Source organism: Penicillium psychrofluorescens, assembly GCF_964197705.1.
Source record: "Penicillium psychrofluorescens genome assembly, chromosome: 5".
Taxonomy (NCBI): domain Eukaryota; kingdom Fungi; phylum Ascomycota; class Eurotiomycetes; order Eurotiales; family Aspergillaceae; genus Penicillium; species Penicillium psychrofluorescens.
In genome coordinates, this window is record NC_133443.1 from 3,084,764 (window position 1) to 3,110,610 (window position 25,847).

The following is a 25,847-nucleotide window of genomic DNA, read 5'->3' on the forward strand; positions in this document are numbered from 1 at the left end:
AGTACTGACTACCTAAGCAATCCCCTACCTACATACTACGATGTATCTACCGTCTTGATGCCTCTTCCTAGACCTTGTTGTTGGCCACCAGCTTCTGCACCGCATCCACGGTCGCATCTGGACCGCCCGCTTCCCGCAGCAGCACCTTGCCCTTCTTATCCATGGCAAAGACCCCGCGAGTCGTGCCTTTGGGGGCTTTCTTAAATCCAATGGCTGCAATTAGGGTGGCACGGGTGTCGCAGAGTAGCGGATAGGGCAGACTTTGCTTGGTTTGGAAGGTGGTGTTGGCCGTGGGCGAGTCGGTCGACAGCCCATAGATGGCCAGCCCCGTCGAGGTGAGGTGCTTGTAGTTGTCGCGGAACATGCACGCTTGCTTGGTGCCTGGTCATATTTGTCAGTCACAACACAAGAAGGGAGACAACTGCTGGAAGGAAGAAGAAAGAAGAAAGACATACAGCCCGGAGTCGAGGCTTTCGGGTAGGTAAACAGGACCACGCCCGACTCGCTGTCCGCCACCAGTTGCTTCAGAGTGGCCTTGGAGCCGTCGTTGGTCTCGATCTCGCCGCCAAAAGTCTCGAGATTGACCGTGTCATCCACATTAGGGGCTGGAGACGCGGGGATCTGGTCTGCCTCAGCCGGCTTGGGTTTTGGGGCCGACTTGGCCGGCTTGCTTCTCTTATCAGACACCGGGGGCGGTGCAGGGGCCTTGCGTTTCCGAAGTTCGACCATGTTGAAGTTGATGGATGCGTAGGAGTAGATGAAGATCCAGAAGTATACACTTGGAAGTACTACAGACCAGAATAGTACCTCCGGGGTCAGCTGACCGGGCGCTGACATAAGGAGAACCCACCCGAGAAAGCCCGAACGGGCCCTGACCCGGAAGAAAATCCATTTTTCTCCTCCTGACGGATTGTTATTACTCATCTTCTTCGCCTCCCTCTCCACTGCTGCTTTTTTCCCAGGTACGACTTTACTTCATTATTGTTGTTTGCCTCTTCATTTGCCTCCTCTTTGCAAACCTCCCATCCGATCGTTTTGTTACTCCCAGCGCTCCTGGGCCATTTGTGTCCCTGCAAAAGCATTCACTAGCCATGAAGGTCTTTTCGTCCTCGTGCACGTTCGACTACTCGTGGGACGAGGTATCCACGGCAAACTGGAGGAAATACTGCCCATGGAATGACAAGTCACCGCATGTCGTGGCAGTCGACACGCTCTCTCGGACTATCGACAACGCCACCGGCATCGTGAGTCCTCTCTCTTCCCGATTCTCGCTTGTGACGGGCATCGCGTGCTGACCCTTCTCCTAGCTGCGAACGGAACGTCTCATCACTTGCGACCAGTCAGCCCCGCAATGGGTCTCTTCGCTCTTCGGTGGCAGTGCCACTTCTCACGTCTATGAGATCTCCTATGTCGACCCGGCCTCGAAGAAGGTCACCATGTGCTCTACCAATTTGACATGGTCGAACGTCCTCAGCGTCCGCGAAACAGTGGTCTACCAACGGTCCTCGACCCAGCCTACAACCACAACCGACTTCCACCAGGAAGCCAAAATTACCGCCCTGTGCGGCGGGTGGCAAAAGATCAAGAACAAGGTCGAGGAGGCCAGCGTCGAGAGATTCCGAGAGAATGCCAAGCGTGGCCGAGAAGGCTTTGAAACCGTCCTGGAGATGAGCCGTCGCGTGTTCAGCGAGCAGCGGGATCTCGAGGGTCAGCGCATCCAGGCCTGAACTCGCCATTGATCCTTTCACGAACCCACCACCACTCTGTCATTATTTGCATCGAGCGATTGCATATCCCGGCGTCTCTTTTTCTGCATATTCGAAGCCTTTGGCGCTCGTTGGCGTTTCTTTCTTCTTTGCTTGTTTTTCCGATGGATGCATTTCTTGTGCTAAAGACCACTCTTCGCTACGGATACCATTCCTGTTTTTACGATGTGACACGTCTCCCCCCAAAAGTCTTCCTTTATCTGTTTCTGAGTGCCGTCCTTTTTTTTTTTTTTTTATCTTCTTCTGTTAAATCGTCGCTTTGATATAGATCAAGGAATAGATGCATTCAGACATAGATCTCAAATATCTCTCATGTTCGTACATCGTAAATCATCGAAGGTTGGTCACCTCTAGTTCCAATTCAAACCTGCTGAAAACCGAAACACCGAGAAAATCACCAAAAAAAACCCCCCACCCATTGCTGGCAGCATCCACGACTGCATGCTCGCTGAAGACAAATGTCACGACCGTCAACCCAGGAGACCTCCGAGGACGACCCGACTCACGCCCGCCACTTCATTCTTGACGCCAGTCCGGCTGGCATCTTCAAACTCGCGCACCGCTCCCGCCACCATGACCTTGCGCAGTTTGGCATCAGCCTTGGAGAAGGCCTCCCCCAGGGCCACTGTGCAAATGGTTGGGGTTGACACCAACGTGATGAGTCGGCTATAGCAATCGATCAAGACATCACACAGTGTGGCAAAGGTCTCAAAGAAGTCTGGCTCAAAGGGCAGCGACGGCGTCAGGAGATAGGTATACTCCTCGCCGGGAAGAAGGTCTGCAGACTCCGTGAGAGGGAACGAAATGCCTGACCCAGCTGCGGACGTTGGTGATGTGATCGGCCCCCCCGCGCTCTTGAGATCAGACGGGTCGCTGAGCTGCATGGGGAGACCGATTTCGGTGGCCGAGCTGGCGCGTCGTGTTTTGGTGCCCCCGTGTGTCGCCCGCTTGAACATTTGGGGGATGCGTGCACGCGCGAGACTCGATGAGGAGCCGCCATCGGGTGGATGCACCTGCTGGAAGGCCTCGAACTCCAGCAGTAGCGCATTCAGCGCTCGGAGGTACTCGCTCGGCGAGGAATTGACGTCGAGGATCGAGGGCAGTGACAAGCCCAGCAGGAGACAATTGACCGCCCGACGGGAGAGTTTGCGCGGCTCGAAGTAGGGCATGCGTCCGATATCGTTTCGGGAGAAATGCATTGTATTGAACCAATAGACCCGGCCCTCATGGCTGTGACCGGGAATCGGGGAGAGTTAGACAATGGACTGGACTCCGAGGATTGATCACATCACGTACGCTTTCCTCAGGTACTCCAGGGTGGCGATTCGTTTGGCAGCCATGTCGTGAATTTGCTGGTAGATCGAGGTTGCGCTCTGGGGGCCAAAAGAGCCTCCTCCACCGCTGAGGACGGGCGCGGGAGGAGGCATATGAGAGTCATAGCCCTGGCTTGACTTGGCCGTGTCTTTGCGGGCCAGGCTGGGGGCAAAGGAGGATGAAATGTTCATCATCGTTGGAGTGCGAGTGAGTGAGCGATCGAACTCAGGAGAGAGAGAAAGGGAGAGCTCAGCTCCGTTGTTGTTCCTTCCCCACTATGTGATTAATCACTGCCCCTTCTGCCCCTCTCCATTGTTTCGTTCTTTCTTTCTTTCTTTCCCCCAGTTGTGACTTCGATCCCTGATTTATTTCCATGGACGACCAAATCCCTGCTGTGCCTGTGCCCGGGCAATGGCCCGTCGATCCCCAGGACGATGTGCCTATCTCCGAAGACCGCATCTGGGTCGACGGCTGCTTCGACTTTAGCCACCACGGTGAGTAGTGGTCCCCGGATCTGGGATGTACGCTTGGTCTGACCCTCCGTAGGGCATGCGGGTGCCATGCTGCAAGCCCGTCGCCTGGGCAAGGAACTCTTCGTCGGCATCCACTCTGATCAAGCAATCCTCGAGAACAAGGGTCCAACCGTGATGTCCCTGGAAGAACGGTTGGTCTTACTGTCTGCGCGTGCGGATTCGGATTGGACTGACATTTTGCGCCGCTTGAATCTAGTTGCGCCGCCGTGGATGCGTGTCGATGGGCCACTCAGAGTGTTCCCCATGCACCCTATGTGACCTACCTGCCCTGGGTCTCCCATTACGGCTGCAAATACGTGGTCCACGGGGACGATATCACGTCTGACAGTGAGGGGAACGATTGTTATCGGTTCGTCAAGGCCGCCGGTCGCTTCCGCGTGGTCAAACGGACCCCCGGGATATCCACCACCGATCTCGTCGGCCGCATGCTCCTCTGCACTAAGAACCATTTCGTGAAATCCGTGAAGAATGTGCTTTCCGGGGAAGAAGGATCGGGAACTCCAGACGAGCGCAAGAACTTCGGTGCCGATCTTCTGCAACGAGTCCGGGACTATGCGACAGATGAGAGTGGCCTGCAGCCGGGACCTCAGGTATGGACATGGGTGGGCTCCGCGCCTGCCAAGCTGGACCATGTGGTGGCGGAGGCCGGCGCATTTGAGACCCTCGTGGCGGGCAAAGGCCCTAAGCCCGGCCAGCGCGTTGTCTATGTCGACGGGGGCTTTGACCTGTTCTGCTCGGGTCACATTGAATTCCTGCGGAAGGTCATGCATCTGGAGGAAGCAAAGGGCCGTGAACGAGGCTGGTATGAGCCCGGCCAGAAGGAAAGAAGACTTCGAGAGCACAACGAAGACTACGCGCCAGCCTACATCGTGGCCGGCATCCATGATGACGACGTGATCAATGTGTGGAAGGGCTTGAACTATCCGATCATGAACATTTTTGAACGTGGCCTTTGTGTGCTCCAGTGTCGGGTAAGTTACTGCCCTTGCATCTTCAATTTTTGGGTCTGACTGTCTCGTAGTATATCCATGCCGTCGTCTTCTCCGCTCCCTTCACTCCGAGCAAGCCATACCTGGAGACCTTGCCATTGGGCATGCCCGATGTCGTCTATCACGGGCCGACTACCTTCATTCCTCTGACGTATGACCCATACTCGGCTCCAAAGGAGATGGGCATCTTCTGCGAAGTCCCGCAGCATGCCTTCCAACATGTCAACGCTGGCGAGATCGTCGGCCGGATTCTGAAGAGCCGAGAAGCCTACGAAGCCCGGCAGCGTGCCAAACTGGACAAGGGTGTTGCGGAGGATTTGGTGAAAGCAAGAGAAGGACAGTCTGCCTAGACGGTCGAAGGTAACAAAAACGAACCTGTGTAATGATGATCAACTGTACATACAAGAGAGGCCCCATCAACTGAGGCTTGACGATTAGACATAAAATGTAATGCTATCTATTCACTCTTTGGCCATATCGTTTGCGGAGGGTATAGCATTGGATGTGAAGACTAATTGTACAATAACACCTACATGAACGACCGTTATTGATCCGCCGCCACTAGAACGCCCTTGCCCTCGAGCATCTTGGCAAGCTCGCCGTTCTGGTGCATAGACATCAGGATATCGCATCCACCGACAAACTCCTTGTCCAGGTATAATTGCGGGATAGTTGGCCAGTCGGAGTATTCCTTCACCCCTTGACGCAGCTCTGGGTCTTCGAGGACGTTGAACGCGACAAATTTCTTGGGATCCACGCCCTGCAGACCCAGGATCTGGATGCTGGCGCGCGAGAAACCGCACTGCGGCGTCTCGGGAGTGCCCTTCATGAACAGCACGACGGGCGCAGAGCCCACGGCCTTTTCGATTGCCGCCTTAGTTTCGGTAGATAGCAGACGAGCGTGGAGGACGGAGGGCAGGCGGAAGGCCGCGGTTGGGCGCAGGACGGAGGTTGGCCGCGAGATCGGGCGAAATGCCTGTTGATCGATTAGATGGACTCGCCCATCGCTGTCATGGGGGGCAACGTACCGCAAAGGCTGTTCGGGAAAACATGGTAACTGGTGTTGTTTGTTGAACAATAATTGTTGTTGGAGGAAGAAGCGGACGGAGAAGGAAAGAAGATGAATGCATGAGTGATTATTTAATAATCCTTGCCCCACGTCATCTGTGCTTCCTCCACCAACCTGCGACGATGGATTCGCAATCGACCTCCCTCACTGCCCAGCAATGCCTGGACGACGGCAAGATACACATTCTACTGGCCGCGTCTGGCTCCGTGGCAACTATTAAGCTCCCAAATATCGCAGAGGCCTTGTGCCGTCACGCAAATGTCTCCGTCCGCATCATCATCACGGAGAGCGCGGAGCACTTCTTGTTGGGTCAGAGCGCGGAGCAACCTGCTTTGGACAGTCTACGGCAAATCGACGGGGTAGATGGTATTTATCGGAATGAAGACGAGTGGACTACCCCCTGGCAGCGCGGAAATCCCATTTTGCACATCGAACTCAGAAAGTACGTTCCGGAAGCTACTGGTGTCAAGGCCATAAGCTGACTGACTGGTCAATAGGTGGGCACATGTCTTGCTGGTCGCACCGCTGTCAGCCAATACCATGGCCAAGATGACCATGGGAATGTCTGACAACCTCCTCCTCTCGGTAATCAGGGCCTGGGATACCACGGGCATGGTAGATGGCGAGTTTAAGTCACAGAAACCGAGGATCTTTGTGGCCCCGGCTGCGAACACCGCGATGTGGAGACACCCGGTCACCGAGAAGCAGCTGAAGGTCCTACGAGACGAATGGGGGTGGAGCAGGTCGAACCCCGAGGGCTGGGTGACCGTCCTGCCTCCCATGGAGAAGGCTCTGGCCTGTGGGGACGTCGGGACTGGTGCAATGATGGACTGGAAAGCGATTGTCAACATTATTCAAGATCACTTGGGTCTCCCGGGACCCATGGCGAGTTCGTGAATGTGCAAAACAAGGGGTCCTTGCGAACTTCTTCGTTCACCGTTATCACTCAGTCGACCCCGGCTGCTCCGAGGATAGCGTGCTATCGTACAGGCCAAGGGATTGCGCCGCATACTCGCCGAGCAAGCCCAAGGTGATCCCTCCTCCCGTCAGCAGACACCCGTTCTTGAACCACCACCAGCAATTCGGCACACTCTTCAGTTGGACCTTCCAGATCATGAGTCCCAGCGACAGAATGGCGCTGCCGCAGCTGCCGGCGAAGAAAACTGGCCCACAGCCCGCCGCCATGCCTGCCGTCGCCAGCAGCGCCACTTGGGTTGCTGCCAGCCCCGTCAGCACAGCTTTGGTGTTGTGCTCATGGCGCAGGGCAATCGACTTAATACCCGCGGCCACGTCGTCTTTGATGTCCATATGTGCATAGATCATATCGTACAGAACCGTCCAGGCAATACAACTGGAATAAAGAGCACCCGCAGCGATGAGGGCGTCGTGGTTAGTGAGCAGGTCCACGCCCAATGCGGGGAATCCCATGATCGCCCCCCAAGAGAATGCAAGACCCAGTACAAATTGAGGATAGTTGGTAAAGCGTTTTGCGAGCGGATAAGCCACCACCACCGGCAAGCTGGGAATCCCATACCAGAGGCATTGCGAGGGGAATTGAAGAAGAATGCCGAGTCCAGCCAGTAGTTGCGAGCCCGTGAACAGCACGGCTTTTGGTGGTGAGAGGGCGCCTCTTGCAATAGGCCGGAACTTGGTGCGCTCGACGTGAGGATCCAAGTTGCGATCCCATAGATCGTTGATCGCGCACCCGGCGCCTCGCATGATCACTGCGCCGCTGAAGAAGAGTCCCGCTGTCCCGAGCACTTGTAGTGGAGTGACACCGACTGCCATTGGCGCCGCAAGGAGGGTTGAGAAGAGCGTGGGAAAGAAGAGGTAGTATGTGCCCGTGGGCTTGTCCAGTCGGATCAACTCAGCGTAAGGAATCCACGATTTCGGTAAAGATGCAACCATGCCTGTCGTCGGCGGGCTGTAATGAGTCGCAGGGTTTTTGGCCGTCGCCGCGAGCGGTGGTGCTGTCGGAGGTGAATGGGAGCTGCGCCGGGCACTCGGCAGCTTTGATCGTGACTGGCAGACAAGGGGACGTCGGGTATGGGAACCTTGATTGCTGGTCAGCGTCCTCGACCGACGAACAGGGTCATGGACAGCCGAGAGCCGCACATGGTATCGTCTGCTGAGACTGGGCCTTGTCTGACAACATTGGCGGCGAACAAGGAGGGAGGGAGAAAGGGACATGGCAGAAGAGAGAGAGAGAAAGAAGGGGGGAGAGCAAAGGAAAGAAAGGGTCAGTCTGAAGAACGTATCTTGAAGGTTTCCACTTAAGTAGTTTTACGGTGCAAAATGATTGCGGCCTGAGGCAACAATTTTCGTTGTTGTCGCGTTCTCGGTCTTCCATTGTTCGTATCACTTCACTCACCTCTTCCACCTACCCTACTCTTCTCTTCGCTCTCTTCCTCCCTACAACCACACTGCTTTCATCGCACCATATCTCAACCTCAAAAGCTGTCTCTGAAGCTCTGCGATTCCTCCCTCAGCCCAAACCGTGCGGTCCATTGGTCTGTTGTCTGTCGCATTGACTGGCAGCTCCGTTTCGATGCCTTCCCGCCTCAACCCTTTTTCTTGATGTTTGTTTTACACTCATCCTTCCAGGCGATGCATCTGCTAGCTTCCCTCGCCAGCCGAGAGGATCTCTGAGCAGCTGCCACTTAATGTCATCCCAGCCAAACCTCACGGCTTTCAAGCCGATTTCTCCCACTCTGGATGTGCAGAAGCTCATCGAGTCGAGTCCCAAATTCGATCACGCGTGGAGGCTTTCTGCCGATTCGATCAATGACAACAACCTCGAGGATTTTGAGAGACTGGTGTTGTACCAGGTTGTGATACGCGGACGTCCACTTGTAGTGGAAGGTTTCCACAAACAGTTGAACAAATCCCTCTTCTCAGAGAAATGGTTACGGGAGGCCTATTACAAGAAGCGTAAGCAAGCATTCCCTATGGATTGTGCGCGTGGCGTGTCACATTATTGACCGATTGAATAGATGAAGTTGCCAGAGACTTGTCCAAGGGAAGAAACATGCCCCTTACCATGGGCCATTATCTGAAGAATATGCCGGGGTTGGCTGATAAAATGACGGCATTCGACTACGCCAACCCGGACCGCCAGAGGATCTATTTGAAAGACATTGATTGCCCTCCGGAATGGCGGGACTATCTGTCGGATGTGATCCCTCCTTCACTATTCTACTTGAACAAGTCGCGACAGAAGAATACCACCCGACCGGAGTCCAGTTGGAACCCGGGTACAGCCGCCAATGATGACCCAATCACCAGAGCGGGCGATTTGATGAGCAGCTTTCCTCCAAAGATGCGCGCGGAAAATCTGATGTGCTATATCGGACATGAAGGCACCTACACACCCGCACATCAGGAGATGTGTGCTAGTCTTGGCCACAATCTGATGGTCGAGGCCTCTGATGGATCTTCCGAGTATCGGAAAGCGACCCGACCGGGTTCGTCGATTTGGTTTATGACCAAGACCAAGGATCGCCATGTGGTGTCCGAGTATTGGCTGTCGATTCTCAAACACGACATCGAACTGGAGGATCATTTTGCTCAATTGGACGCATGGAAAGATGCCCCATTCAAAACCTACATTGTGGAACAGAAGCCGGGCGATTTTATTCTGATCCCTCCCCTAGCTGCTCATCAGGTATGGAATCGCGGCACCCGGACTATGAAGGTGGCCTGGAACCGCACAACAGTGGACACGCTGGAGATGGCTCTGGTTGAGGCATTGCCCCTTGCGCGGATGGTCGGTCGTGATGAGCAATACAAAAACAAAGCCATCGTTTTCTTCTCGCTCGAGCGGTACTCGAAAATGCTTCACCGCATTGATGATACCGTAGATGATCCGGAGGCTAAGCTGCTCTGGCAAGATTTCCAACGCCTCTTTGTCTTGTACACGAGTATCCTTTTGTCCGAGACATTTTCGCAAAATGCCAGAAAGAAGCAGCCTGTCGAACTCATCGAATATGACAGCCATATCACGTGCTCCTATTGTCGATGCAACATTTTCAACCGATTTTTGACCTGCCCATCCTGCGTGCTTGCTGGTCCCGGCGACGCCGAAGATAACTATGATGTCTGCATGGAATGTCATGTGATGGGAAGAAGTTGTGCCTGCATCTCGAGACTCAAATGGGTGGAGCAGTTCAGCTGGCAATACCTGATTAGGCTGCACGACTCCTGGAGAAGGCAGATTCTGGCCTTTGAAGAATGGGATAACACCGACCAAAATCACTCGCCAGCTCCCCAGAACAATGACTCTACCGGCGACAAAGAGGCACTCAAGGATCGGTTCCCGCCTTGGAGTGTTGCGCGAGTCAAGATGGGCAAAAAGTCTTTGGCTGAGATCTGCCAGGAGCAACTGAAACTACGACCTTGGAAGGATCCGAGCCAACCCGCGCCCGTGGTGGCAGCGAAGGAGAACGGATACTCTAGTGAGCCCGATTCTGGCAGTGGAAGTTCTCCTCGCAAGCGCCGGAAACTTCGGCCGTCGCTCAAAAAAGATGAAGGTATCTGCCATTTTTGCAGAGAAGTCGAACCCGCCTGGAAACTTGCTTCGTGCGGACACTGTGAGTTGCAATACTGCTATGGCACTTTATTTCGGGCATTCGATATCCACCCCCAGCAGGCTATGGAGAAGTACCGCTGGCTGTGTCCCAAATGCCAGAATATCTGCAGTTGCAGTGTCTGTCGAGAGGATCCCGCTACAATCCCATATGAACCTCGATGCTTGTTGCCAGGACACGATACCCAGAAGGTCGCGGATTTCCGCAGTGTTGAGTCCTTGGTCGACTTTCGCGTGTCGAACTCGCGGTGGCTGAAGCAGTCTGGTAGTGACTACTCGCGCCGGATCGCGCAACGCCAGCAGGAGGCTCAGTGGCAAGAACAGGAAATCGCCGAGAATGACAAGGAGTTGCAGAACGTCCCATTTCCGGCCAATGGAGTCTACGAGCCCTCCCTAGATCCGGAGCTTGGGGGACTCGACGAGATCCCCGTCGACCCTGCGTTGTTTGACAGTTCCTTTGCGAATTCAAACAGTCCCGTGTCCGGATAAGATGAACTCTGATCTCATTATTACTGGGTGTGGTCCATTTACGAATCTTGCTTTAATACCCTCAGAACGATATCATGATGAACATGTTCCATAGTCATTAATTGAATTCATGATTTGCTCAAGCACCTTTGTACTCGTACTGTAGATCCTTGAGAGGAGCGAGGTCGACCGATAGCATGACTTCCCGAGCCAGCAGAATCGTCGCCAGCATCACTGTACCACATTGTGAGCCAAGATCTCCTAACAAATAAAAGTACGCACCTGCGGGCATCAGATAGAGCATTGGTCGAGCAACCGAGGAGCGGCCGGAGAGACAATACACCGCCAGCACGGCACAGGCGACGATGTTAGCAGGCACCAGCGGGCGAATCCACGCCCGGCGCTCATCCTGTGCAGATATAGGCTTCTTGCCCTTTCGATCCCGCTGGAGAGGGGACGAACGCATGATGCCAGCTGTCGTTGCCAGCGAGACGATGCTGAGCAGCGCGAAGAAGCGCTCCGTCGGCGATGCCGAGAAGACCGGGATCACAAATACCACCGCGGTGAGCAATGGGATCACGGAGAAGACCACCTAGAAACGCTTTAGCTCTTGCTAGGCCGGATGGCGGGACCAGTTACATTGTACTGGCCATTGCGCGTATCGTTCTGCGTCTGTAGCTGCTGGATCAACTGGTGCTGCTCCTCCTCGTCCAGCTCCTCGCGGCCATCTGAGTCCTCGGGATAGTGAAATGCCCGTCGGAGGCGGACTGCAGCCATCGCTGTGGTTGATAAACCAGTTTGTGGTAGTTGTGATAGTTTGGGGGTTGATAGTTGGAGGGTGTTTGTCTTGTTTGGCACTTCCTTTTCTTCTTCCATTTCGCAACCAACTTCTTTTCCCTCTCACCTCAATCAACATCCTTCCCGCCTCAAAGACAACAATTGGCTATCTCCTACTTACTCACACACGCACTCCCGCGATGCTCCTCTCGCGCACGCTCGCTCGACGGGCAGCAGGCCTTGGGCCTCGCCGCCAAACCCTCCCCCAACTCCGCAGAATCACGCCCGCACCAGGCCCAAACACAGGGCCTATCATGGAACGGCGCGCAGACCGCGAGCTGCCAACAATCACTCCTCGACGATGGATAAGGACACTGCCGGTTTTTGTGGTGGTGGTGGGTGCAGCAATGCTAGGAATCTTCAACTACCAAAAGTCCTCGAGCAGCGTGGTGAGCAGCACGCTGTATGCGCTGCGGACATCGCCACAGGCACGCGAGATCCTGGGGGATGAGATTTACTTTGCCCAGCAGATTCCCTGGATCAGCGGCGAGATGAATCAGTTGCATGGCCGGATCAATATTTCATTCTGGGTCAAAGGCACCAAGGGCCAGGGCAAGATGCGGTTTCGCAGTATTCGACCAGACCGGATGAGCTTTGTGAGTTCTATCTGTCCTTGTTTGTGTCTTCCTTTTTTACTGACACTTTATTTTGTAGTTCCGCACGGAGGAATGGAGTCTCGAGACCGAGGACGGCACAGTGGTGCAGCTGCTCGAGAAGGGTAATGATCCTTTTCGACAGGACTAGACGGGCTGGACAGCCGCTGGGGATATGTATAGAAGTGTGTTCATGCATGGAATTTGGCGTTTCGGCAAAGTTATTTATGGACAAATGTAACATTGGAGAAAAAAGAGAAAAGGATATCATTTTTGTATCATATACAAGCGCCGCTCAAGGAAACAAAGATTTGCACGATAGTAGTCAATAGTAGTACATGCGGCCTATACCCGAATCCTCTCTTTCAATCAAGCAGCCGCAGCTGCAGCCGCAGCTTCGACCGCCGGCTCTGCCACAATCGGGGCAATCTTCGGCCACGGCTTCTTGATCGCATCCTGGATCCGGACGACGCATCCCTTGGGACCACTAACGGTGCCTATATCATCATTGTCAGAAAGAGACAAAGATAGCGGGGGAAAAAAGGGGGAGGGGAAACATACCGTTCACAACAACAATACCATTCTCTGCATCCACTTTTAACACCTTCAGGTTTTGAACGGTGTTTTGGTTATTCCCCATATTCCCCGCCATCTTCTTTCCAGGATACACTCTCGAACCACCACCCTGACTGGGACCCGTTGAACCCGCGGATCGATGCGTCAAACTCACACCGTGAGTGCGGTCCTGGCCGTGGAAGCCGTGGCGCTTCATCACACCAGCAAAGCCCTTTCCCTTGGTATTGGAGCGGGCGTCAATATACTGGCCCTCCTGGAACCAAGCGGCATCGATCAGCTGGCCGACGGGCGGGAGACCGGACTCATCCTTGACACGGAACTCGACAACGTGACGCTTGGGCGAGACGCCTTGGGAAGAGAAATGGCCTAGCATGGCCTTTTTCACGTTGCTAGGGTGTCTCCAGCCGGCACCAATCTGCACCGCGAAGTAGCCGTGCCTCTGCCGCGTCTTGTGTGAGACCACCTCGACCCGGTCCAGTTGCAGCACGGTGCACGCGGTGCGTTTGCCCGCCTCCGGGTCGTACATGGCTGTCATTCCCTTCTTGGTTGTAATGGCACCTGAGCGCAGGGGCAGCGAATTGGCTTTGCGTCGGAGCGCTGCGGTTGATGTCGACTCGAGAACAGGCAGGCCGGGCCCGACATTGAACCGGCTGGGTTTCGGGGGATTGAGCGAGCGGATGCCGAATGGCCGCGCCGCTATGCGAGGCGCCAGCGACGGAACGCCCCACAGGAGGGAGGAAAGCGGCAGCAGCTTCCCTGGGAGGCGTGGCGGCATGATGGGTGTGGTCGATGGGAAGTGAAGACACTCGTTGGTCCCGTCGGCTTCGTTGGTTAAATTTTGGTCGGGCTTAGTCATTCCGGCCAGTATGTTTGCTCAGTAACCTAGTTTCCTATGAAAACTCCCTGCTCATCTTCTCTTAATTCTCCCTCATCAAAATAAACTCTACCACAGAGGCTGTCTGTCTCACCCAGAACCCAACCAGCTGATCTAATCCCTCCCCAGGCTCGTCGGCCAACAACGCTCGCAAACTACGGCAGCCCGATCGGACCGGGTGGACCGAAAACGCCGGAACATTAAAAAAAGAGCTTCCGTCTGACTCTTCCGCACTCTCTTTCTCTCTCTCCCGATTCTCCCCATTTCAATCGACCACGCACACTTGCCACAATGGCTCTCCGGCCCTCCCTTCTCTCGCGATGGGTCTCGTCTGCGCTCTCGCAACCCACCCTCATGAGCACTTCCTCCCTGTCTTCCATGCGAGGCCTGACAGTGCGTCGTAGCCATGCAAGGCTACTGCAGCAAGCTTCCGGGACAACGCGGCGGTCGTTAATCACTGCCATCCGGGCTCCTCGAAAACTCCCACTGAACCGACTCCTCCCTTCCAGACAAAGTCTCCGACCAGGCCGCCGCTTCAATTCCACCGGTCCTAAGTCCCAGACGGAGCAAGAACCCACATCCCTATCGGCGCGGCTGAAAAAACTGTCCCGCGAATATGGCTGGTCCGCGCTGGGCGTGTACCTGGGACTCTCGGCTCTGGATTTCCCATTCTGCTTCGCGGCCGTGCGACTGCTCGGCGTTGACCGCATCGGACACTACGAGCATGTGGCCATTGAGTTCCTCAAATCGACGTTTGGATCGGCGTGGCCGCAGCTCACTACGGAAGAGGGGCAGACAGAAATAGCCATGGCTACGGAAGATGCCCAGCAGGGCCGGTTGGCTCGTGCGGATGAGCGGAACAGGGGAGAAGAAGCTAGTATGTTTTCCTTTTTTCGTTCATATTCGGGAAATATCAATTGCTAACCATCTCCCAGGTATATGGACACAGCTCGCTCTGGCGTATGCCATCCACAAGAGCTTCATCTTCATCCGGGTGCCTTTGACGGCGGCCGTGACGCCCAAGGTAGTCAAGACGTTGCGGCGCTGGGGGTGGAACATTGGGAAGCGGAAGCCTAAGAGCTCCTCTTGATCTCTCATGATTTTCTTTTGGTGTCATAATCTTGGGTCTTAGAAGGGGGCATCTATCTGTACAGCATAGCGAAGTGAGACGAGTACTGATCTGGAAACTTGTACATTATTCGCCCTTTATCTAGATCTAACACGGCGTCTGCACGCCAGTTCTCCGCTCATAAAGAAAGGGTATTTCGGGTCCATCTACAAGCAACAAGTATATCATACAGACAACCAACCCCGTAAACGTAGCCACTCCAAATCCCATGGATCCCGATCTATTTCCAGCGCCGGCATTGAGTCAAAATAGCAAAGAAACAATATGGACCAGACTGGTATTCAAAACGAGGGGGAGACAACACAATCCGCCCTTTTGATGTCACATCGCAAAAAGCCCCCCAAAAAAAGAACAGCATGGTACAACATAAGCGGAAAAAGCAAATGCAAATAAATGCGCTCACATGTCGATCATATCATTGAATCGAAGGATGCCGTTGGCCTTCATCACACCGTTGACACCATCGGGCATCCGGTATGCCCACTCGGCCGCGACGCCCATCGCGCTGGCCGCCGACAGGGCGTCTGCGCGGTCAGGCTGCCCGACCTCATCGGAGGTGTCAGCCACAAGAACCAGGCCGAGCTCTTTAATGGTTTCCACTAATGCGGGAACAACATTCTGGAAACAAATTAGCAAGAACTAGACCGAATAGAGAGCAAAACGTACCAGAAGACTCGACCGGCAGATCAGACCCATAAAGTTGTTACTTTGGGCAATCCGCGCAGACTCCTTGATAGACATCGACGCCCGTCCACTACTATCCACATGAGGCATCGAGCCCACGTTCTGAGCCAGATCCCGGATCTGTCCGAGGTCGTTGCAGAGAAGGACAGGATCTAGTGTCATGTCAATACGAATCCCTGCCCCCTAATCATCGAGTTAACTTACAGTTCGGTTGCTTCCAATTGAGGGCCGTGCAGATATTCGGATTATACGACGTGAACACCACGGACCGCATGAAGTCTGGGTTCTTTTCCCGAGCCACGCGAGCATGGTCAAAGACATCTGTCAATATCGAGTCGGCGAAGCTGTTGACATCCGCCAGCGAGCTCATGTCAAGGCTCTTCTCCTCGGCGACAGATGGGTAAAGAATTGTGATGTTGATGTTCAGGTCGACTGGCAGATGCCGCAAGACTTCCCGAAGGGACAGGAAGGATGCTGCAAGGAGTCGATGAGCCTGGGGCATGTCATGAGCCGCCTGAGTCTCCAGGAACTGTATCACTTGCTGGTGGTGGATGCCCCGTTCCGCGCCAATGGCCTGGAATTGAGCATACTTCAGGTGGCAGATCGGGATCGCGATGCCATGGTGGTTGATGGTGAATTGGGGATAAAGCACTGGCACCTGATCCCGGGTCAGCTGCACGAAGAGCTGCACATAGTCTCCCGACAGACTGGAGCCGGTGACCAGCCCATTATGTTCGGAGTCCAAAGCACTGGTTGCCTTCCAGTATGTCGCGAAGTGGGTGATCTCCAAAGGATCGCCGTGGTACGGCTTGATGACCTGGAAATTAAACCGCAGCTGACCGATCGCGCGCAGCCGTGGGTCGAAGAGTGGCAGGCTGCATGTACCAGTGCTCGAGGATTCGGCGCGGAAGACGACCGGCAGAGCCACACTCTTGGCAATCACCTTGGATCCAAAGGTCGGGAAGATCTCGAAATCCACGGTGAAAGTGTCGAGGTTGTCCGCGTGGAAGGAGATGGTCCGGGAATCGTCCTGGATGGGCAACATAATGGTGCGTGGAATTAGGTCAGACAGCTTGGATGAGATGGTCAATCGGGCCGCCGGGTAGCGTCCAGCTTGATCAAATGCAATCGACCCCGTATTCCCTTGGTCGAACAGGATCTGGACAAAGGTCTTCTTGTCCAGGAAGTTGTGGCCGTACCGCCTCAACGGGATTATCGGGGGCGGTAGGGAGAGATCTGGGATACCGTCCGCAGTATCCATCTCGGTAGCGTCCTCGTGTTCCATCCGGTCCCCCATTGCATCGGCGGAGCCCTGCAGCTGCAGACCGTTGAGCACATCCATTGTCCGCTGTCCTGGGGTGACGCTTGAGGGTTTAGCCCATAGAAGAAGCATACACTCCAGATGACCTTCCCATGCGGCGTAGTACATCGCGGAGAGTCCCTTCTCGTCGGCCACATGCGGGTCCACGCTGAGCTCGAGAAGTGTGCGCAGACACGGCACGCAGCCTTCGCTTGCAGCATGGAAGAGAGGTGTCCATTGATAGAGCTTGTCTCGCTGGTTCAGGTCGGCACCGTGCTGCTTCAGGAGTAAGAACAGCTCTGGGGACTGTGAGGCGCGAGCCACCATGTGCTGTGGGTAGAGCCCCTCGGCGTCCGGTAGCAATTTCGCATGTCGTTCGAGGAGCATCTTGACAATCGGGATAGAGCCATATTGACAGGCAAGGTTCAAGGGAATGTGATCCGTCTTGACAATCGGGAAGGCGCCATATTGGCTAGCATTTAAAGAAACTTGATCCGCCTCTTGAGTCGGGTCAATGCGGGCATTGTTGTACAGCAGCTGCTCCGCGCAGGCAAGCTGGCCCTTGACGATACTGTGGATCAAGGGAGTGAAGTTGTCGTGGTCCATTACGTCGACGGTATGCGGTCCAACGGCCAGAAGCTGCTTCACCATCTCCACGCGTCCGTGCATGCATGCGTAGTGCAACGGTATCCGTCCGTAGACGTCTGACATGGAGATATCCACCGAGGCAGCCAGACCCGCCCTGAACACAAAGTCACGACCGGAAATGGCGGCCTCGTGAAGGCAATTCCGTTCATTGATGTCATCCTCGGCGTGGATGTCCACCAGTCCACTTTCCAGGAGAAGGCCCAAAACATCATCGGAGAAGCCGTTAATCGCGGTCAAGAATGTCCGGGTGCCACGATCGCGGGCATCTGGCGAGGGCTTCAGTTTCACCAACCATTCCCGCAGCGTTTGGAGATTGCCGGTCGAGGCAGACTGCAGGACCTGGAGATCCAATTCATCCTCCTCCGCTCCAACAGACGCCGCCGCACCAGCGGGCGGTCGCACACCATCAAACTGAATGTTCTCTCCCTCCGCCCATGCCTCCAATTCCAGCCGAGCTGTTGTCGCACGGTCCGAAAGATCGCGGAGCACCTCCCGGTTGAAACATGGTTGCACTTCCACGGCGCGGTGAAGGTATAGCTCTTTCATACGAGACTGCAAATGTATTAGCCAGAGAAGATCGCTAGAGAAGCCGATCGAACCTTGGAAGTTTTGTCCCACTATTACAGCCGTCAGTTTATAAATTCTATTCTGTTAGGACTACACGCGCACGGACCTTTTTGAGGATTTTGGACATTCCCGTCTCATTGATCTCCACGAATTGCTAGAGAGACAGTAAGCTTCCAGGACGCATGTACCGAGATCGACCACGTACCTGCAGCTTGTTGAGATCGCCATCGAACTGCTGGAACCCCTCGAACAGCGCGACAAAGTTGGACGGGCGCTTGGAGTTGGATGCAGACCGCGACTGGACGAGGCGCTTCTTGTCGACCAGCGTTTTGAGACGGAGGGAGAACTTGACAAAATCAGGTTAAGTCGGGCTAGATACCATGTAGCACCCAGATGGCATACCTCTGATTCCTTCTGTAAATAGAACGCATTGACTTTCTCGATCTCCCGTTCCTGTACCACGTATTAGTCCGAGAGATAATGCGATGAAAGGTGCCAAAGGGCTCATACTAGTCGGAAGAAGAAGACCTCCTTGTTCGCGCGCAGGGCGGCCTGCGCATCGAGCGTCCCCGCCTGGGCCACATCCTCGGCCGTGGTTTGAGCCGGGATGGTTGGAGTGGCGCTGAGTTGCTTGATCAGCTGATACACGGGATCGTGTTAGCTGTTCGGTCTGTTTCCTGGGTTGATTGCTGGGATCCCCACCTTCTTCAGGGCCTTGTAGTTGACGAAGCTGGCGGCATATTCGGGGAGATCCAGCTGCCGGCGCTGAATTTGTTTCCCGAACTTCCTGCAAGAGGAGATTAACACCATCGGCCGGGTAGAGAGAGGTGGTCAGGAAGGAGGAGAGGGGGGGACCTTGTGCTCGTGGCTGCAAGGGACCAACCCCCGGACTGTCAGACAGAGAGCACGTACATGATGCGTTTGCCCCGGAGAGCGTCAGCTCTCCCGGGCTCTGGAGGGGGCGGTGACTGGCTGGCTGGGTGGCCGGGGGCTCACGAGCGACTGTGTACGACGAATCCCAAGAGCAGGGAAGGGAGATCTGACAGGCGGGAGAGCGGGTGGTGAATTGGGTGACCGAGGAAGGGCGTGGGTGGGAGAGAAAGAGAGAGCAAGAGGAAGAAGGAAGGAAGGAGGGGCAGGGGACAGGGTAGGCGTGACAAGGTGGGACAGAGGGTGTGGGACAGCCCGTGACACTGCTGTGTGTGTCCTCGACACTGATAGTTTCGCGGTGGTAGTAAAAGTTAGTTGGGTAGTTATCGCGATGAGGTTGGGAGTGGAGAGCTAGGTTGCACCAATGACAGGCGCCACTGCACGCACGCTTTCGGCAAGTTTGTCTGGGTCCGGGTAAGGGAAGTATGACCGTGGGGCACGCTGGCCCATTGGGCATAGTAGTCTTGTACGCGGCGATTCCAATTAACTAACTATACTATGTCCAGTGCACGCGAAGAAAAACAGACACAGGAAGATGTACATGCGCCCATACCATCAGACAAGATATGCAACTGCGGTTCAGATGCGAGGGATATATCAGACAGAACAAACAACAGACACCATTACAAAAACATACTGAAGAAAAATAGACAAGAGAACGTGCGTCGCGCCGGGATGGGCCCGTGGCCAGCAGGATGATTCCAGCCAGCCGGGGCGGAAGGAAAGGAGTCGGCTATGATCAAGAGAGAGGGAGTGCGTGTATGATGGAGAAAAGGAGAGAGAGAGAGAGACAGAGAGAGGGAGGGAGGGAGAGCCTGCACCATGGAGGAAAAAAGGGTGAACTTTTGAAATCGGCTTAAAAATTCTGCGCAATGCCCGCATTCCCTTGTCTCGGGTACACTCCGGGATTCTCGATGTGCGTGTTGCGTCGCGCCTGCACATCGCGAATCACCGGCTGGTAGGATTCATCGCCGTAGGCCCCGTACTGCTCGCCGTAGTACGGGTTGTCTCCATAGTAGCCGCCCGACGGGTGCGCGCCCGACATGTGGCTCTCCTCCGACACCTCGGAGTGGTTGCCCGCAGAATAGGCGGAGGACGCGTTCGACGGACCGCGCTGGATCTCGCCGCGATTAGCACCCGTGGGCACGACACCCATGGGGCCGACGCCCTCCACTTCCCCAGAACCCGGGCGCATGCCGTCGGAGTACTGATTGGTGCCTTCGCTGGGCGAGGGGTGGTGGTAACCGGGACCGCTGGTTTCCGACATGGCCAGGCCGCCCATGCCGCTCGACAGGTTGGTCGAGGCCTTGCGACCGGCCGACGTCGTGCCCCAGCCGCGATAGCCCGACGAGGTGTCGTCCTTGGGCACTGCAATGCCGCCGACGCCAGGCAGGGTCGGGTCGTGGTTCGGATTGAAGGCATATTCCTCCACTTCCTTGCGGCGCTCTTCTTCTGCCGCCTTCCTCGCCTTCCGTTTGCGCCAGAAGAAGATCGCAGCGAGGATGATCAAGGCCACCGACACGACGGGCACAACGACGGCGACGGCAATGGTGCCTGCGGCGGACAGGCCGCCAGAGCCATTGCTAGTGGTGGTACCCGACAGTGCCGGAGACGAGGTGGCTGTCATAGAGGAGGTCGTGCCGGATGATGTGGTGGTCGAAGAGTCCGTCGACGTGACGATGACGGTTTTGGTGGTGCCATTAGACGTGGTGGTCTCGGCCGTCGTACTCGGGGCGGAAGTGGTTGACGGAGTCGTGGAGGACGACGTGGAAGTTGTCGTCGACGTCGTCGTCGACGTCGTTGTCGTCGTTGTTGGGGTTGGGGTTGGGGTTGGGGTGGGAGTTGACGACGAAGTACTTGACGTGGTAGTGCTGGTGGTTGTCGACGTTGTGCTTGTATTGGAGGTGGTCGGTGAGGAAGTCGTCGTTGTTGTCGTCGCGGGCGAGGACGAAGAGTCACTGGATGATCCGTCTTTGCCGTTGGTGACCGAGCCAACTACATTGCTGGCCGCCGCTGCTGCTGCTGCTGCCGCCGCCATGTTGGAGGACAATCACAGCGACCCAGGCCCGTGAGAAGAGTCCCGGTCAGAGGAGATGGATGTCTTTTGACAATCCCCGATGCCGTTGTTCGGGTGAGATGTTCGGTAGTCCAACAGGAACACGAGAGACCGTGTCGCAGTCTGAGGGGAGAGGGCAAAACGGGACCCAGATGCAGCGTTTGACGGGGCTGGCTGTTCGGGGGTTCAGGGGATCGCGGAGAACAGGAAGTACACCCAAGAGTTGCGCGACCGAGCCAAAGAAGCAAAGAGGGAGAAAAGAAGAGAAGAAGAGAGCGAACCCAAAAAAAGAAGAGAAGGAAAGAACCAAAAGCAGCAAGTAAGAAAGAACCTTGGAATGCTCTCACAGCACACACGCCGAATCGGGGTGAGCCATTGGGGACGAAAGAGAAAGCGTGGGAAGCGAAACGGCCGGGAGCGGTTGGTATCGTCGTATTGCGCCAGTACGGAGAGAAGTGGGTCACCCCGTCGCTGTAACGCTTGCAGACAGCTGCTACGGAGTAATAATGCAAGCGTCGATTTAGTTAATCAGACATGTAGTGGCAGCAAGAACAGTCATCTGTAGTACCTCGTTGCGCCGATTCGGGACCTGGTCGATCGAGGTATGTATGGTCCAGGAGAAATCGATACCATCCTATTGTGGTCATTTTCGCCAATCATGACAGTGAGTCCTGATTCCGGGAGATTTATCCTACCCGTCAAGCGAGAGTTATGACTGTCCGACCATAATAATAGTGATGATGCACTTTGTGCTCACTTGCCACGTCAATCCTCATACCACTAGTTAGTATTGTCCGGGCTTAGTGAGAAAATCAATAACCAGCCATTCGGTGGTCGGGCCCCAACCCTCTCCAGACCTTTCCTTGATTAGGGCTATTAATATTACTGCTGGGTACGCAATCTTACGGCCGTTCTCCGGTCCCCCTACCGGATCGCGTAGAGTCCGACCGAAGATCCGGTCGGGGTGGAGACTTCAGGGCAGGGAAAAAGTCAACATCCCGAGGGCTCGACTCGAACAGCGTCATCAACACGACGAGGAGGATTCATGGAATCGTGGTTCGATCAGACCGAAAAAAAAAGGAGAATTCCAAGTGTGGTGCTGCTTATATACAGTCCAAGGTACCATTGTGATAAAGATGTCAGAGGAAAAGAAACAAAGATCCGACCAAGTATCTATTTACGCCGTAGAGAAAAAGAGAGGGGGCAAAAAAAAAAAAAAACCAAGTCGGACACCGTCAAGCACCGTGGGATGGAGGGACCAAGATGAGGAGCACAAGCGACAGGTCATCAGTGGTTCAGGAGACAATGCAGAATTCAAACAGTCGTCACGGTCGGCGCGGGCGGGCCTGTGGGCTGGTCTACCTGGACATGTCCCATGTCGGTTTCAGGCTTGTCATCAAGTCGTCCCTGGTGCCCACCATCTCGGGTGGCAGCCGACTAACGCGGTAGGCCCCCATGCGGATGTTGTTCATGTGCGCGGTCGAGATGCCCGTCCGGGCACTGCGGATGCTGCCGGCGTCGCTGCCCGTGTCCTGGTTCTTGAATCGCGGGGGAGGCGCGAAGTCCAGGTTGGTGTACGTGCCGGACTTGCGTAGTGCGTGTGGGCTGGGCATTGGAGCAAGCTCATCAAATGGAGAGGCCAGTGGCGTGTGGGCGCGAATGGCCGGACTAAACGGCCGAAGACCTCCCGTGGGAGTCTCCGGACGTCCTTCACGTTGGTCCCGGAAGTTTTTGCCCGGGGCAAACTCAATCCCATGCATGAACGCATCATCCTTTAGCGCATGAGGAGTGGGCAGGTTTTGCAGCGGGGAAGGAATGGGCATCGGCTTGCGAGGTGGTCCACGAGCACCGGGGAGACGGCCAGAGGCCGACGAGAACGCACGCGGGCTAGGAGCATACCCACCAAAGCCGACAGAGCTGCTCGCCATATGACGGGCACCTCCCTGGAAGCGCGGCGGTGCACGCGGCGGCGGCGTCATGGCACGGCGAGGCATCGGCTCCGCGAATGGAGCCATTGGGGGTGCGGCATCAAAGTATTCACCAGTGACCGGGTCGTAGACAAACCCGTCGCCCTCCCAGTACTCCTCATCATAGTCCTCGTAGTATTGAGTCTCCCGGCCGCCGGCCTTGGAGTCGTCAAAGTACTCCTTGTAGAAGGATCGGATTCGGTTGGCACGCTGCTCCGGGTTCTCAGACGGATCATCCGGGGGCAGTGGACGCAGGCCCATGGTCAAACGGCGGGTGTCACGACGGTTGTCAAAGGCTGGGTCCAGATCCAGGCTCTGCGCTGACTCCTCTGGCACCTCAGGCAGAGGAGTCGCATCGTGATGCTCCTCTTCCACACCAGCGATGTTCATCGCAGGGATCGTGAATTCCGATTGTCGGTGATCTTCTCCGTAGTCACTCGTCACATCGCTTGAAGGCAAGGAAATCCGGGGCAGTTGCATCGTGGAAGTTTGAACATGCTCGGAAAGTTCAGAGTCCCGCGGAGAGGACACTGGCTCAGGAAGAGGGAAGTTGAGCCGCTCTTGATGAAGAGTAGTGTTGTTCTCTGCTCCGTGCAGCTCGGCCTCAGTCTCAACATGGATGGTCGGGGTGGGGAGAGGAGGAAGATGGAGTTCCTCGGCGTGGTCGCGGCTCTTGCTTTCCTCCTCTGTATAGGCCGTGGTAGCAGCAGCAGCAGCACCGATGGCCAGATTGAGTTCGTCATGGTCCAGGGGGTACGGGGCTACTCCCGGGGTCGGTTCGGGGTACTGAGGGCGAGGCAGAGAGCCATCTGACCTGGGTTCGGCGGAGGGGTTGTTGTAGAGCGGGGGAGACGAGCGCGACATTCGCTGGGCGTTCCGCAACAGAGCCGATTTGGGCTCCTCGACCGGCAGTCGATGGGTGGACCCGATCATGCTAGATCCATCGTCTCGAGTCGTCCGAGGGAATGAGCGAATGGAGCCAGTGTCTTGCGTGAAGATAGTAGCCGGACGGTATTTATCGTCATCTCCGGTCACTGATCGGGACAGCGAATGCAGTGAATCTGTAGAGCCGTGCATACCGGGGGGCAGCAAATATGGATGCATGATATCCAACGACAATCCCTTGCTGTGGGCCATGGGGGGCATCGGGGCCTGCGGTGGCATTCTCCTTCCTTGCGACGACCCAACTGGATCTAGCCCAAAGTCAAGCGACTTATACTTGTCATTGACATCCTCACGCTTCAATTTCCTGACCGATCTTCGGTGGAGCAAGAAAAGGACGACAGCGGCACATAAAAGGGGCACACTAGTCAACTGTCAGCAAGAGAAGGGAAGGGAAGATACACCGTCTCCAACATACCCTGCACCGAGTACAACGGGCAGGACCGTTGTGGTCAGCTCGCTCTCGGGCTTTGTACAGTTGCTTCCATTGGCACAATCGGACGTTGATGAAGGCTGCGGAGCTCTTGCGAATAGGGCAGAAGTCGAATCACTACTCGACATCAGCAGCGGCAGCCGATGGACCGGCACGATCTCCCGCTGATTCGGGTGATGTAAATTGGCATGATGGGCGTGAGGCATGATGGAGGCGCCCAATAGGCAGATCTTCTTGTTGTAGACCGGAGGTTGACGAGCGGCGTTGCCAGAACGCAAGGGGATCGGTCGACACGACGTTGTAAAGAGATGGCGAGAGCCGCAGCTAATTTGTCGGATTCATGGGAGGGTCCAGATCACGACGGAATTTGAATCGACAGACTATGCACGCGGGCGCTTCGGGGCAAAAGGAGCGAAAACAATGGCTATGGGCGAAGGGATCAATCAAAGAGCGAAGGGGACAGAAAGTCCTTGTAAAGGAATGGCGGCCAGCAGCCAGAAGAGAATGAACAGGGGTCGGAACACAGAGAAGTCAGTTGAAGAAGAGAAAAGAGAGCGAGGGAGAGAGAGAGAGGGAGAGAAAGAGGAGACGGAGTGGATTCGAACTGTGTGTTACAGTACAAACTAGTTACCTTAGCTAGCGGTACTTGTGCAGAAGTGGTGGTACATGTGGGGCAGCCGCCAATAAGCAGGACACCTAAGTACCAGTACACAGTCCCCCGGTACCCTGCCAGGTACCTGAGGCTAACCGCGTTGGGCAGGCACTAACCCCTGAACCCTTTCTCCGTTTAGCTTTCTCTCGTTTCTCTTGTTCTCTTCACCTGGTCGACTATGGTTCTAGGTACATTGGAGTAGCTACCTAGGTAAGTACATGCTAGTCTCCTCCCCAGCTTCCAGTGATTTGTTTATTTTGAATCACCTGCTGTTGATGGCCCAAGCAAGGCGCAACGCGGGTTTCAGACCCGACTGGGTCCAGACTCTCTCGCGAGGAACCAATCAGGGTACTCACCCCCTGAGTCGGAGGCTGAGCGTCCAAAGCGCAAGGAGACGATTACATACGGTACCGTCAGCCACGACCGTTTCAGGCGGGTCGTTAGTGCTGACCCAGATCAGGAATGAAATTATCACTGCTCCACCGAAGGTTTCTAGAAGAATTCACCTACCTTGATCATACTCATGGGCAGTAAAAAGTTATTAGTACATACTAAAGTAGGTAACTAGTTAACTACCTACCTAGGCAGGTAGTATTGTACTACTCACAGTATCACACTTGATCAATAAAGGCTACTAATGATATATAGCAACAGTTCTCTCTTCTGTAGGTCCCGGTGCCTACCTACGCAAGACCACCTCCCTCGCCCTATATTGCTTTTTGATTATGACTATAATGAGCAGAACGAGAAAGAATCACATTCTATATTATATACGTATCATCTTCCCGAGCTACTTTCACTTCCGCTTCGGTGAGAGTGACGTCAAGTTTCTCGGATAACCGAGTCAGCCAAGAGCCCGCAAATATCCTCAGGAACTGTGCAAATATCTTTCAGTCATGGCCTATCAATTGAATTAAATGCCAGGGAGTTGTTGA

At 55.1% G+C, this 25,847-nt stretch overlaps 15 protein-coding genes across 15 annotated transcripts; 6 read left to right on the forward strand and 9 right to left on the reverse strand.

The window, feature by feature from the left end:
* Positions 1 to 67: 67 nt before the first annotated feature.
* PFLUO_LOCUS8441 (thioredoxin peroxidase dot5) lies at positions 68 to 729 on the reverse strand (the record flags this gene model as incomplete). The annotated part of the gene is made up of 2 exons (XM_073786175.1): positions 68 to 381; positions 456 to 729. The coding sequence occupies 2 exons, from the start codon at positions 727 to 729 to the stop codon at positions 68 to 70; spliced, it is 588 nt and encodes a 195-aa protein (XP_073642457.1).
* A 362-nt stretch (positions 730 to 1,091) lies between these two features.
* PFLUO_LOCUS8442 (Phospholipid metabolism protein) lies at positions 1,092 to 1,727 on the forward strand (the record flags this gene model as incomplete). Its single annotated transcript, XM_073786176.1, has 2 exons — positions 1,092 to 1,244; positions 1,308 to 1,727. The coding sequence occupies 2 exons, from the start codon at positions 1,092 to 1,094 to the stop codon at positions 1,725 to 1,727; spliced, it is 573 nt and encodes a 190-aa protein (XP_073642458.1).
* Positions 1,728 to 2,236: 509 nt separating this feature from the next.
* On the reverse strand, positions 2,237 to 3,274 carry PFLUO_LOCUS8443 (uncharacterized protein; the record flags this gene model as incomplete). Its single annotated transcript, XM_073786178.1, has 2 exons — positions 2,237 to 2,996; positions 3,063 to 3,274. The coding sequence occupies 2 exons, from the start codon at positions 3,272 to 3,274 to the stop codon at positions 2,237 to 2,239; spliced, it is 972 nt and encodes a 323-aa protein (XP_073642459.1).
* A 179-nt stretch (positions 3,275 to 3,453) lies between these two features.
* Positions 3,454 to 4,952, forward strand: PFLUO_LOCUS8444 (choline phosphate cytidylyltransferase; the record flags this gene model as incomplete). Its single annotated transcript, XM_073786179.1, has 4 exons — positions 3,454 to 3,574; positions 3,627 to 3,744; positions 3,810 to 4,584; positions 4,635 to 4,952. The coding sequence occupies 4 exons, from the start codon at positions 3,454 to 3,456 to the stop codon at positions 4,950 to 4,952; spliced, it is 1,332 nt and encodes a 443-aa protein (XP_073642460.1).
* A 194-nt stretch (positions 4,953 to 5,146) lies between these two features.
* PFLUO_LOCUS8445 (monothiol glutaredoxin grx5) lies at positions 5,147 to 5,654 on the reverse strand (the record flags this gene model as incomplete). Its single annotated transcript, XM_073786180.1, has 2 exons — positions 5,147 to 5,578; positions 5,631 to 5,654. 2 exons carry the CDS (start codon positions 5,652 to 5,654, stop codon positions 5,147 to 5,149), a joined length of 456 nt encoding a protein of 151 aa, XP_073642461.1.
* Positions 5,655 to 5,793: 139 nt separating this feature from the next.
* Positions 5,794 to 6,568, forward strand: PFLUO_LOCUS8446 (uncharacterized protein; the record flags this gene model as incomplete). The annotated part of the gene is made up of 2 exons (XM_073786181.1): positions 5,794 to 6,113; positions 6,169 to 6,568. 2 exons carry the CDS (start codon positions 5,794 to 5,796, stop codon positions 6,566 to 6,568), a joined length of 720 nt encoding a protein of 239 aa, XP_073642462.1.
* Positions 6,569 to 6,613: 45 nt separating this feature from the next.
* PFLUO_LOCUS8447 (mitochondrial precursor (PHB:polyprenyltransferase)) lies at positions 6,614 to 7,861 on the reverse strand (the record flags this gene model as incomplete). Its single annotated transcript, XM_073786182.1, has 1 exon — positions 6,614 to 7,861. One exon carries the CDS (start codon positions 7,859 to 7,861, stop codon positions 6,614 to 6,616), a length of 1,248 nt encoding a protein of 415 aa, XP_073642463.1.
* A 473-nt stretch (positions 7,862 to 8,334) lies between these two features.
* PFLUO_LOCUS8448 (uncharacterized protein) lies at positions 8,335 to 10,745 on the forward strand (the record flags this gene model as incomplete). The annotated part of the gene is made up of 2 exons (XM_073786183.1): positions 8,335 to 8,602; positions 8,665 to 10,745. The coding sequence occupies 2 exons, from the start codon at positions 8,335 to 8,337 to the stop codon at positions 10,743 to 10,745; spliced, it is 2,349 nt and encodes a 782-aa protein (XP_073642464.1).
* A 118-nt stretch (positions 10,746 to 10,863) lies between these two features.
* Positions 10,864 to 11,501, reverse strand: PFLUO_LOCUS8449 (uncharacterized protein; the record flags this gene model as incomplete). Its single annotated transcript, XM_073786184.1, has 3 exons — positions 10,864 to 10,958; positions 11,007 to 11,316; positions 11,364 to 11,501. The coding sequence occupies 3 exons, from the start codon at positions 11,499 to 11,501 to the stop codon at positions 10,864 to 10,866; spliced, it is 543 nt and encodes a 180-aa protein (XP_073642465.1).
* Positions 11,502 to 11,701: 200 nt separating this feature from the next.
* Positions 11,702 to 12,305, forward strand: PFLUO_LOCUS8450 (cytochrome oxidase assembly protein 1; the record flags this gene model as incomplete). Its single annotated transcript, XM_073786185.1, has 2 exons — positions 11,702 to 12,157; positions 12,216 to 12,305. The coding sequence occupies 2 exons, from the start codon at positions 11,702 to 11,704 to the stop codon at positions 12,303 to 12,305; spliced, it is 546 nt and encodes a 181-aa protein (XP_073642466.1).
* A 218-nt stretch (positions 12,306 to 12,523) lies between these two features.
* Positions 12,524 to 13,505, reverse strand: PFLUO_LOCUS8451 (uncharacterized protein; the record flags this gene model as incomplete). Its single annotated transcript, XM_073786186.1, has 2 exons — positions 12,524 to 12,651; positions 12,716 to 13,505. 2 exons carry the CDS (start codon positions 13,503 to 13,505, stop codon positions 12,524 to 12,526), a joined length of 918 nt encoding a protein of 305 aa, XP_073642467.1.
* Positions 13,506 to 13,895: 390 nt separating this feature from the next.
* PFLUO_LOCUS8452 (DUF1279 super) lies at positions 13,896 to 14,694 on the forward strand (the record flags this gene model as incomplete). Its single annotated transcript, XM_073786187.1, has 2 exons — positions 13,896 to 14,481; positions 14,540 to 14,694. The coding sequence occupies 2 exons, from the start codon at positions 13,896 to 13,898 to the stop codon at positions 14,692 to 14,694; spliced, it is 741 nt and encodes a 246-aa protein (XP_073642468.1).
* A 438-nt stretch (positions 14,695 to 15,132) lies between these two features.
* On the reverse strand, positions 15,133 to 18,742 carry PFLUO_LOCUS8453 (phosphate system positive regulatory protein pho81; the record flags this gene model as incomplete). The annotated part of the gene is made up of 8 exons (XM_073786189.1): positions 15,133 to 15,351; positions 15,400 to 15,569; positions 15,622 to 17,917; positions 18,039 to 18,086; positions 18,138 to 18,278; positions 18,335 to 18,385; positions 18,443 to 18,571; positions 18,635 to 18,742. 8 exons carry the CDS (start codon positions 18,740 to 18,742, stop codon positions 15,133 to 15,135), a joined length of 3,162 nt encoding a protein of 1,053 aa, XP_073642469.1.
* A 976-nt stretch (positions 18,743 to 19,718) lies between these two features.
* PFLUO_LOCUS8454 (uncharacterized protein) lies at positions 19,719 to 20,900 on the reverse strand (the record flags this gene model as incomplete). Its single annotated transcript, XM_073786190.1, has 1 exon — positions 19,719 to 20,900. One exon carries the CDS (start codon positions 20,898 to 20,900, stop codon positions 19,719 to 19,721), a length of 1,182 nt encoding a protein of 393 aa, XP_073642470.1.
* Positions 20,901 to 22,276: 1,376 nt separating this feature from the next.
* On the reverse strand, positions 22,277 to 24,022 carry PFLUO_LOCUS8455 (uncharacterized protein; the record flags this gene model as incomplete). The annotated part of the gene is made up of 1 exon (XM_073786191.1): positions 22,277 to 24,022. One exon carries the CDS (start codon positions 24,020 to 24,022, stop codon positions 22,277 to 22,279), a length of 1,746 nt encoding a protein of 581 aa, XP_073642471.1.
* Between the last annotated feature and the right edge of the window lie 1,825 nt (positions 24,023 to 25,847).